This window comes from Mizuhopecten yessoensis, unplaced genomic scaffold, assembly GCF_002113885.1.
Source record: "Mizuhopecten yessoensis strain PY_sf001 unplaced genomic scaffold, ASM211388v2 scaffold1689, whole genome shotgun sequence".
Lineage (NCBI taxonomy): Eukaryota > Metazoa > Mollusca > Bivalvia > Pectinida > Pectinidae > Mizuhopecten > Mizuhopecten yessoensis.
The window spans coordinates 657,737-669,198 of record NW_018404172.1 but is presented as its reverse complement, the minus strand read 5'-3'; the positions used below and the strand labels follow the sequence as shown (position 1 = coordinate 669,198).

At 35.3% G+C, this 11,462-nt stretch overlaps 2 protein-coding genes across 3 annotated transcripts; both read left to right on the top strand.

The window, feature by feature from the left end:
- Nucleotides 1-4,019: 4,019 nt before the first annotated feature.
- Nucleotides 4,020-7,202, top strand: LOC110466557. 2 transcript variants are annotated; one of them, XM_021523113.1, is made up of 2 exons: nt 4,020-4,149; nt 4,635-7,202. In XM_021523113.1, the coding sequence occupies exons 1-2, from the start codon at nt 4,147-4,149 to the stop codon at nt 5,766-5,768; spliced, it is 1,137 nt and encodes a 378-aa protein (XP_021378788.1). In that variant the 5' UTR covers nt 4,020-4,146; the 3' UTR covers nt 5,769-7,202. The 2 variants fall into 2 exon arrangements, with proteins under 2 accessions (XP_021378788.1, XP_021378796.1); XM_021523121.1 differs by lacking the exon at nt 4,020-4,149 and having other exon boundaries at nt 4,568-7,202.
- Nucleotides 7,203-7,312: 110 nt separating this feature from the next.
- Nucleotides 7,313-10,972, top strand: LOC110466771. Its single transcript, XM_021523524.1, has 2 exons — nt 7,313-8,288; nt 9,140-10,972. Exons 1-2 carry the CDS (start codon nt 8,286-8,288, stop codon nt 10,271-10,273), a joined length of 1,137 nt encoding a protein of 378 aa, XP_021379199.1. The 5' UTR covers nt 7,313-8,285; the 3' UTR covers nt 10,274-10,972.
- The last annotated feature ends 490 nt before the right edge of the window (nt 10,973-11,462 follow it).

Below are 11,462 nucleotides of genomic sequence, written 5' to 3'. Positions count from 1 at the left end.
GGAAGATTATTCGAGTAACCGGTTACCAAAATATGACCGGTTTGACAACCTTTATTATGTAGCAAAATTATTGGTAATCGTTATCCGACTTACATTACGCAATCTGATTAGACAAATCGTGCCGTAACAAACGCGGTCGCAGCATCACATCTCTTGCATCTGGGATAGATTACAACAAAAATGTGTGACACTTGACTGTCGGACTGGAGTGTATCTTTGCGATAATAACTTGACACTAGCCTTGACACACTTCAAGCCGACATATTCATGGTGTTTCATATTCGGTACGATGATTCGAATCTGGTATTTTAAGTCGTTGACTTTCAGAAATGGACAAATCTTTTTAGAAAGTTCCCTCTTTGTCTTCTTGACTTACTGTTCTTTTTAGACCAATTCATAATCGAAAATTGAAGTCTATTTTTTATTGACTGGGACATTCTTATTAACTCACAGGACGACAATTTTAAAAAAAACCTGTTATAAATAATACCAAATGCTTTAATGGTCCTGAACAGATGACATCAATTTTCTCTTTATTTTTCACCTAGACACTTTCTCCCTTCTTGTCCTCCATAACGAGGGCGAAGTCATTCTGACAGCAAGTATAACATGTATTACCACGGAACTAGATTAGTTATCTAAGTCCGTGGTATTACACAAAATACGATATGTAATCATAAAATGTAAAGAGCGAAATTAATTTTGGATTCCACCAGATCTATATGTCACTGTCATTGCCAGTCAAGATGTAATTTCAGTTTTTTGAGTCAAGAAAAAAACACCAATTTTTTCAACAGAATCATATAAAAGGTTGCTATATCCACCTACCGTTACATATAAAAGATTGCTAAGATGTTCAGAGTAAGTTTACATGTTTTAGGGGTTTATATCGACTTTCCGTAAAAATGACACCCACAATGATCATTTATAGGAGAAGGAAGGAAAGCTTTCGATGTCGGAATGTTGACCCCCACCTAACTTTCTTGCATCAAAAACAACATGTCTAGTCTCGAAATTTTTCGCAGTCAGCCTTTTTTAATATTAACGAGGTTGACGTCAGTCCGTGTTAAAACATGCAGTGTTGGTTGGTTTGGCGAAAAAATGGCTGCACTTCCAGCCAATCACACCACGGGTCTCGGCACGTGGTTGACGTCAACCACATTTATATTTAAAAAAAGTGGCAGGCTGACTGCGAAAAACTCATGATGAGTACCTTTTGCTAAAATATTGTTCCTTTGGAGCGGACTAGAAATAATTATTTTACGTTTCACAAATTATTTGAAGTTTACTAATTTCAAAAGTGCAAATTTAACTAGTACGTTTATAATGAAATAAACACTATCAGAGTGACGGGTTTCCACCTCGATCCGGACCCTCTAACCTTGATTTCAAACCTCAGTCGTTATGCCTTTGTCGTTTAATTTCTTTGTTTAACAGTCGAGATAAACGTGACATTGAAGAACACACATTTCTCCCACAAGTGTTATAGGTTTTATAACTCATATATTCTTTTTCATTACGCCTTATTACCCCTAGCCAAAGTGACGTCTCGTAACAGTATTGTTTATAGATTATAACATATGAAAAGTATCAATGCAAGCATGGTTCCAAAACTTTGCAAAATCGTTCCAAGCTTAGCGCTACATGTGTTGTATGAATTTAACATTTGCTGAACCATGTTTTCCTAAGAGTTGTCTTTCTTTTAGCTGTCTATTGTAGAAGTAGCGGCAGCATCGGTCTAATCACTATCCCGCGCTGTTGCTCGTGCATGTGTGAATGCTGATATTCTGGTATTTCTCCATCCTCAACAAATAATTGTGTTCCTTCCTAACCTTCCGTGTTACTTGCTCTCTGAAGACATTCTTCCTTGCCTGTAACATTTTGTGGCGATTCGTATAAATGAAAATAAAGGCTTTAATTATCTCTAAATTAAAGGAAAAGGTAACCGTCAATTTCAATCACCTTTGCATTTTCAATGATGTCATCCCTCAAAATCAGAAGGCCATTACACCTAATCTGTAAACGGGACAATACTTGTATATGTATTCAATTCATTTAAAGGAGAGTTCTTGATTATGGGGGGTAAGACAAGTAGCGCTGTTGACAATCATCCCAAAAATGATGAACTACCTCTGAAGTAGTTCTACGGTCCAATTTTGATCGACTTGTACATAATTCAGACTTGATAAATTGGGCTTTAATATATTCGCACTTTTTAATATTAACAATGCTGTGGCCACACGTAATTAGAGGGTATATTGGACAATAATTATAATTAGTTAAATCTACTTTTTTTCTAATTTACAATAAGGTGTTGGGAGTTTTATAGAACTTTCATTAGAAGGGGGGGGGGGGGAATCTTCAGTGATCTAAAAGCATGCATATTGATACAGAACGTCTCGACCCTCTTTCGTCTCGGAACAAAATAAAAGTCGTCAAATAGTATCCATAAGTTAAAACACTCAAAAAAAACGAAAATGTATATGTTATGTATAAAAAACGGCAAAGCTAAGAAAACTTTACGGGTATTTATTTTTCACCTATGTAGGGACACATTCTTAATAAGAAAAAGAAAATTAACCTGTCCTTATTGACTTCCTTATCATATTGTTGGTATTATTTGGCCTTCATATTGTCCTAACCGTCCGTAGCTCTACCACTACAGTACTGGAAGTTAACTATCAATTCAGGAAAAACTAAAATTGTCATCTTTTCAAAAAGAAAATGTGCAAGAACTCCCCATTTTACATTATGTAACGTAGAATTAGAAATACTGGAAGGGTATACCTATCTAGGATTATTCTTTAATTTTAGTTGTAGCTTCTTTAAAGCAAGGAAAAAAATTGTTGAACAAGCACAGAAATCAGTGTTTGCTGTCTATAAGAAATTGAGAAACATATCTTTACCAGTTGATCTACAATTGAAGATATTTGATTCATTAATTATGCCAGTTCTTCTGTATTCATCAGAAATATGGGGTTTTGAAAACACAAATATTATAGAAAAAATCCATCTTCAATTTTGTAAATATATACTAAATGTAAGAAAAAGTACACCAAATTTCATTGTTTATGGTGAGCTTGGAAGATACCCACTAGACATCGAAATTAAATGTAGAATAATAGTATTCTGGCATAAGTTGATTACCTCTAGTAAGTTATCAAGTACTATTTATAAGCTTATGTATACATTACATGAAAATGGAACTATGTTATTTAAATGGCTCGCATATGTTAAAGATATTTTTTCTCAAACTGGCCTGAACTATGTGTGGTACTATCAATCTACATGTTCTTTTTCAAAAGACGAAATTAAGAGGCTTGTGAAAAGTAGACTGAAGGATCAATTTATACAGAAATGGTTTGATAATATTCTTAACTCCTCTAGAGGACAAACATATTCAATATTAAAGACAAAGTTTGAACAAGAAAAATATTTAATTAAACTTAATACAAATGATAGGAAAATAATGTGTAAATTCCGTTCTTGCAATATGCATTTACCCATAGAAAAAGGAAGATGGTTAGGTATTCCTCGTCAAGAAAGAACCTGTACATTATGTAATTTGTACATTGGAGATGAATTTCATTACTTATTTATATGTGAAACTGTTTTAGTTAAATGTCTAAGAGAGAAATATATACCAAAATATTAATTCACTTATCCAAGTCAATTAAAAATGCAAGGATTGTTTAATATATTTAATGTAAAAATTTACACAAAACTTTGTAAATTCATAGAAAACCTTGAAAAAATATTAACTTAATTTCTGTACTATTTGTGTACTTCTATATGTATCTATGCTATGTACAATGTTGTAATTGTGTACATCACACGCCATGTATCATACTTACGATATGTATGTGACCTCTTGTTACACACGTAAGTGTGTCGGAGTGAATAAATAAAACTTAAATACTAAGTATGGATCAAGTATATAATGTAACAATTCTTTAATTACGAACCACTTGTATACACTGATCAGCTGATGTATTATTAGGATCGTGTAACGCACTGTTACATTTACCTACACGTATTGTGCCTGCCCAGTAAGATCAGTGACTGTTCATTGTATCGTGAAACAATGGCAGTGTCGAGGATATATCTAACTGGCACCATTTAAGTGGTTCCGGGCCGTCTGTAGAAATGGTATGTATTTATATGGGTATGCTTTATAGTAATATATTTCTATGGGTGTGTTTTCTATAATATGTATTTTCATGGATATGTTGTATATTTATATGGTTTGTACTTATAAGGTGTGTTTTCTTATATATATATATTAATATTTTAGGTTTGTACGTATATATATAAAAGAATAGTATTAAGGAAGATCCTATCGTGGTGTTCCGAACCCTTTGTTACGAGTCCTGTACACTGACCTGATCAACATGCTGTGACTTCACAGTACATATTACAACTCAAATATTCTGAACTAAAATTCCTCCTTTTTCGTACCATGCTAATTGCATCTATTGCTTCACCCTACATTAACCTAATGATACCATATTTGACAATATATTACACCTATTTATTTTAGGTTTTTACGTATAAGTGTAGACTTCCAGCTAGTTAAATCCCCGTGGTAATTTCGCTTATTGATATTAAATTCTGCATATTCTTTTGTTTTACAGAAAAACATAAAATTGCACTTCTGCATATTGTGTTTGTCGGTTATGCTGCTGATCTTGTTAATGACTGGGTATGAACTTCCTTCAAAACAATGGCTGCCGTCCATCACAGCCCAATACGAGGGAAAATGTAAAACGAACGCGAGTTCTCTGGTCGCCCTACCGGTAACAACAGAAACGCCTCGGTTGAAAGGTTATATTGTCTATGACTGTGACGACCATCACTCTGGACCTTGTGGGGGTTGGTCAGACCGCATGTCTGGCATGTTCAGTGCCTACGTCATTTCCGTTTTACTACATAAACATTTTCTCGTCAGATGCACACGTTCCTTTAATTTAACAGATTATTTTATTCCAAATTCAATTGACTGGAAATATAACTCGTCTTTGTTAGTAGATATGTCATCGAAATATCATAATTTCTTTTGTAAAACACCTAATGCTATCAAAGAAAAGAATTTAACAAGTCTTAAACATCTTTTTACTAAGGATGTCGATTTTGTGCGTATAAACTGGGACTACATTAAACACTTCAGAGAGTTTCAAGGTATAAAGAAAGTTATCCCTTGGGTTTCAGATTTGCCTTTTGCTGATATATACTTGAAATTTTTCAACACACTTTTCAAACCTACAAAAATCATCACGGAAGCAGTAAACAAGATTGTAAAAAATGTTACCAAACTTGCATGCGCCCATATCCGTATGGGCAAAAGTGACACGATAATTTGGGATAGTACACATACGGAAGAGAAACAGCTTAAACACGTCTGGATCTTCCTAAAGACAATGGAGGAGACTAATCATAGCATTTTTATTGCGACAGACGCTCAGTTCGTGCGAAATACAGCAAAAGCGTTATTTAAACACCTTCTGGAGACCAAAGGGCGAATCCTACATATAGATCAGCGTGCAGGAGGAGATGGCTTGTTTGGCGGCTACACGAAAGTGTTTGTGGATTTTTTTGTTCTAACGAAATGTGATGTTTTATTATTGACGAAGAGTGGATTCGGCATGATGTCCGCCTACCTGAGCATCAAGAGTTCCGATCTGTACTGTCTAACGCCCTACGAGGTCGTGCCCTGCTCCCGGTATACTCTACAACGTTTCTATCCTACCCAAATACTCTCCCCTGTGTAGTTCACTGGAAACTCGAAAGCTCTACGAACGTCTAATTAACCTTCACGTTGTGGATAATCACGATGCGTATCTTCAGAACTCCATTAGTGAACTACAATAACTTTTTCTCGTCTGTTGAACAATCTACAATACATTTCCGTTAATGCTTCATTCTTATGGAGCTGAGTTCATCTGGGTCTCGTCTTCCATAGAATGTATTAACTAGGGTCTTTGTATATTGAGGAAAAACTTATGTAACATCCAGAAAAATGGTATTTTTGGTTTGAGAGGAGAATTAAATTGCTGCAGTATTACAGTATATATTAACATAAAGCAGTATTACAGTATATATTAACATAAAGCAGTATTACAGTATACATTAAGATAAAGCAGTATTACAGTTTACATTAAGATAAAGCAGTATTACGAAGTCTGGGGTGATTTAGCTTAGTGATGACCTGGTTAACCATATAGAAAAAGAATGGCAATTAGTGAAAGGATTTTCTTTAGTTTTACAATCGTAGTAGAGAAAGGGTCAGTCCCTATTTTCACATTATAAGTAATGTGTTCTACCTAGGTTTATGTGTTTTGGAATCTGTTCTGTATCATATTACTTCGCATTGATCATGCTCTGTGAGTTATAATACCCCCCACGAGATTAACATCCAGTTGATCCTGCTCTCTGAGTTATTATACACCCCACGAGATTAACATCCAATTGATCATGCTCTGTGAGCTATAATACACCCCACGAGATTAACATCCAGTTGATCCTGCTCTGTGAGTTATTATACACCCCACGAGATTAACATCCAATTGATCCTGCTCTGTGAGTTATAAAACACCCCACGATATTAACATCCAATTGATCCTGCTCTGTGAGTTATTATACACCCCACGAGATTAACATCCAATTGATCCTGCTCTGTGAGTTATAATACACCCCACGAGATTATTATGTGATTGGTATTGTAGCTTATTTGCTAATATTTTATTACATTACAAGATATTGTATGATATGTAATATAATAAGTTGCTAATAAAATAGACATTTGCATTATATATCCTAAGTCGAGTTGTTATTTTAAAAACACAAATGCCAACAATTTTCAACCACTTCGATCCTAGGAGCAAACCTCTGTTAAGATGGTTCTGTGATCGGGTTCCAGCCCTGTTCTACCTCTCGATGTATAGGAAGTACTATTAGACGTTTAGAAGTGCAGCTCATATCAGATTCAGAGCGGTAAGGTTGCCAAAGTTTAGCGTATCCTCGAGATATGTTTATTATTGTTTAATGTTGAACAGGAAGTTTCGGTCCAAATATCTTAAGTTCATACTCTTTAGTATTCAGTAACTTCAGATTTCTTCAAATATTAATCGTTAATTGAGGTAACCATCATTTTCATAAATTAAAAGTCAGGATATGGTATTGATAAAGAAAAGTCTATCGTATCATTAATCTTAAATTCTGATCGACACATTAGATGAACTATATTCTAAACCTCCTTGTTCTTCAAGGACAAAATCATCAATAATGCATTTATAAATAATCATTAAATGTCAAAATGACATAATAAACTCATCTTAATGGGAATACAAAAACGATCAGCTAAAAGCGGTGCACAGATAATTCACATTTAGGAAATTATATTCCGTCAAATTCAACAAAGGTGTTGTTTGTCAAAACAAAATATCGTGCAAGTAATACATCATGGTATATTTTTCTCTCTTGCTTACAGTGTGATATCTAACAAAACAATTCTCCTTTCTGTTTAAAATAATATCTATTGCGGCTAATGCCATTTCAGGATAGTAATGGCAGATTTACACAATTATGAGAAATCAAATATCCAGTGTTCTACAAAAAACACATTGTAAATCAGGTAATTATACATGTAAATACTGCAACATCGAAATCTTCTTTTATTGGAAGGTGGGGTGGTTTAGTGGTAGAGACTGCTGGTATGTGTTGTCGGCTATGCCGTAAGTAGTGAGTTCGAGGCCCGGATAGTGTACACATATACATAAACAAAACTGTGTCTATCTTATTAAATATTATACATTGTTTTACTTATTTTTTGGAAATACACATCGTGTAAAAACTAAGACATAGTATATTTTTTTATTACAAGAAAGAATTCTACTTATAACAAATAATGGATGACCCTAAGAGATCATTAATGGACAATAGTAGCCATTTAACTACACAGATCACTTAATACGTGTATTTAAAGAATACCGTCTCTTGTTACGCGCTATAAGATATTTTAAACAAGCAGGCTACCAGCCCTCATATACATATATGCTGCTCGCTTGATGTGTTCAGTGACCGGCAAGTATATTGCAAACCAACAATGGTGCCGGGTATATTACTACTCTGGTCATGATATCGGTAAACATTGGTGTGTATTGGATTATATGAACACTTGTCATTTTGGTAAATAACGCTGGTACCGAGGAAACGTTTGCCATCCAGTCGGTATAACTAACGGTGGTGCTGAGGATATGTCTAAATAAGTGTTTCCGGCAAAATCTGAAATGGTACGTATACACATCTGTACATTATTATTGGTAATTGCGTAAGAGAGTACTGTCCTGCCCAGCATTTGGACCATGTGTTGTGTGAAATGTGTCAAGTAGTCAGTTGGTTGACCGTGCACTAGTTTCGTTGTAGAATCTGGTGTGCTACAAATAGTAAGCTTACTGTTTACCGACGCCATTGTTCATACTGTGGGTGTCTTCATTCATTGTGTTTGATGTCTGTTTACCACATTGTTCCATTCAGTAAGATAAACGTTTTACTAAACATGTTACTTTTAGTGTTTGACAAAGCAAACCTTCCTAAATATAGCGAAACTAGACTCGGTCGATCATTAGTAAGAAGAAATACCAAATTTGTTTGGAACATCCTTCTCGAGTTCGGAAATACCATTAATTTCCGCAATTCTGTTACATCTGGTGCCCGAGTACATTATACACACGGAAGGTGGTACGTCGTTCTTTGTGGGAGCAAGAAATGTACCAAGGCTAACAAGGGTCAGTCGGTCGCAGACCAGATAACGCAGGGATATCTTTTGCGTATTCTGGTAAAAGTAACATATTATTTTAAACACTCTGGTATGTTCTATATACGTATAATGCAAACCACGAATCGTTGACATATCAAATTATACGCATGAACAGCAATGTTTGAACTCTCACAACAATACCATAATATGATACTTTCCATGAAGTTATCATTTACATTTTTCAGGGAACATAAGGTACCTTATTTTTTCATGTCGACATATTGTATCAAGGATAATAAACCAAAAGACTACCTTAACGTGTAATTGAAATATTATCGTAAACGTACGTTTCCAAAACATTTGCAATTTGTATCTTTTTTACAGAAGAAAACGACTTCGTACATGTGTATAGGAAGTTTGGCAGTCCTGATTCTGATGTCGCTCATGACTGGGTATACAATGTCAATAACAACATGGCTGCCATCCGTCACGTCCAATTATCAAGAAAGTGTTCAAACAAGCAATGATTTGTTACCTGGCCCACCGGTTACGACAGAAACGCCCCGGTTGAAGGGATACATTGTTTATGATTGTGGTGACCAGAACCCGGGACCCTGTGGGAGTTGGTCAGAGCGCATGTCTGGCATGTTCAGTGCCTACGTCATTTCCGTTTTACTAAATAAACATTTCCTCATAAGATATACACGATCCTGTAATTTGACAGATTTTCTTATCCCGAATTCAACTGACTGGAGATATAACTCGTCAATACTAGCAGGAAGGTCTTGGGACTATCAGAACTTGGTTTCCAAAACTCCAAGTGCCATCAAGAAAAATAATTTAAAAAGTCTTCATAATCTTTTCACAAATGACGTAAATTTTGTGCGTATGAACTGGGATTACACCAATTATTTTAGATATTTTGAAAATTTACCTCGTGTTATTCCATGGGTGCTAGAATTACACTTTGCTGATATTTATTTACAATTTTTCAACACACTTTTCAAACCTACAAAGGTTATCACTGAAGCAGTGGATAAGATTGTACAAAATGTTACAAAACTTGCATGCGCTCACATCAGTATGGAAGGAAGTAACACAAAAATTGGAGGTGAAAAACACAGGGACAAGAAACAGCTTAAACACGTCTGGAACTTGTTAAAGACAATGACAAAGAACAATTACAGCATCTTTGTGGCGACAGATGCACAATCCGTGCAGAATACGGCAAAAGAGCTATTCAAAAACCTCCTGGAAACCAAAGGACGAATCGTAAACACAGACCGACATGCTAGTGGAGATGGATCTGTCAGTGCTTTCAGAAAAACTGTACTGGATTTTTTTGTACTCACAAAATGTGATGTTCTAATACTGACAAACAGTGGGTTCGGAATGATGTCTGCCTTCCTGAACAACAAGAATTCGACTCTATACTGCCTTACGCCGCACGAGGTCCTGCCTTGCTCCCGGTACACCATCCATAGCTTTTATCCCGATGAAATACTTTCCCCTGTCTAGTGATTTCTAGTGCATGCGAATCGCAGGAATTAATGTATCAATTCATAAAGGAAATCAGAAAGTATCACTATGAAGTACGATACTGCTCTGAACACGCTTATGACATGCTTCCCGAATTGACTGCAGTTTCAGTTATACTTAATTGTCATTTTATGTCAATGTAGTCCCAAAAGAAAACTAGAATGTGATATTCATCATGATTATATATTTTGAGAAAGATAGTTCGAGGGTAAATAGTGGCAGCCAAGAAATAAACTCGTTGCTTTGTTGTTGTTGCAACAGGCCAATCAATACATTGGCGGCACAGGCCTTCTTCCCTAACCATGCTGCTGATGCGGTACTTTATGGTCCATTTTTGTAATGTCAGCCAGTTTGGATAGTTCGTTGCTCTACCCTTTATCCATACGCTTAACCAGGTTGTCAATCAGTTTACTAGTAATGCTGGCTCTATTCAGGGAGTGTCTAAAATAAGTTCAACATGGCTATGCAAGTTTAGGTTTCCAATATATGCATATCGAGTGTTGAGCAAGTTTAATATGAAAATTCATATTTCGTGCACCATTTACTGCAAAGACGGATCTCTAAAAAAACAGACTTTTTGCTTTCCAAACATTAAGTAGACGGTCTACATACGTGTAGACTTTCGTTCAAGATTATCAAATTACATATATAAAAATAATCTACAAACTTGTACACATCCCTTATATCAATGTACCATTAGTTATCAGCGAACAGTAACAAAACGCACAATTCGTTTCAAAATATAACTTGTATTACAATTTTATACATTGTAAGCGTCCTCGGGTAATTTCTTATATACAAATATCAATTAAATGCTGAAAATTTAAATAACAATGAAGATGTACACATCTCAACTGCAGGGTCTCTTTCCTCACTTGTAGGTGTGCTATTCATGTGATTCTATTTTCAACAGATCTTCCAGGACCCTCTCCACCAGTGATTCACTTGCCGCCTCATATTCTGTGAAATAAAAAACATCCATATATACTTGTATACAACTATGATCGTTTTAATGACACTTGGAATCACACACACATACTGCAAATACCACTATAAAAGAATACAGACATACACATATACCAGCAACACAGCTTCCACGACTTGAGGAATCGCACATTTTTGTCACGAATACCACTATAATTACGTACAAAAACACACATGTGTATCA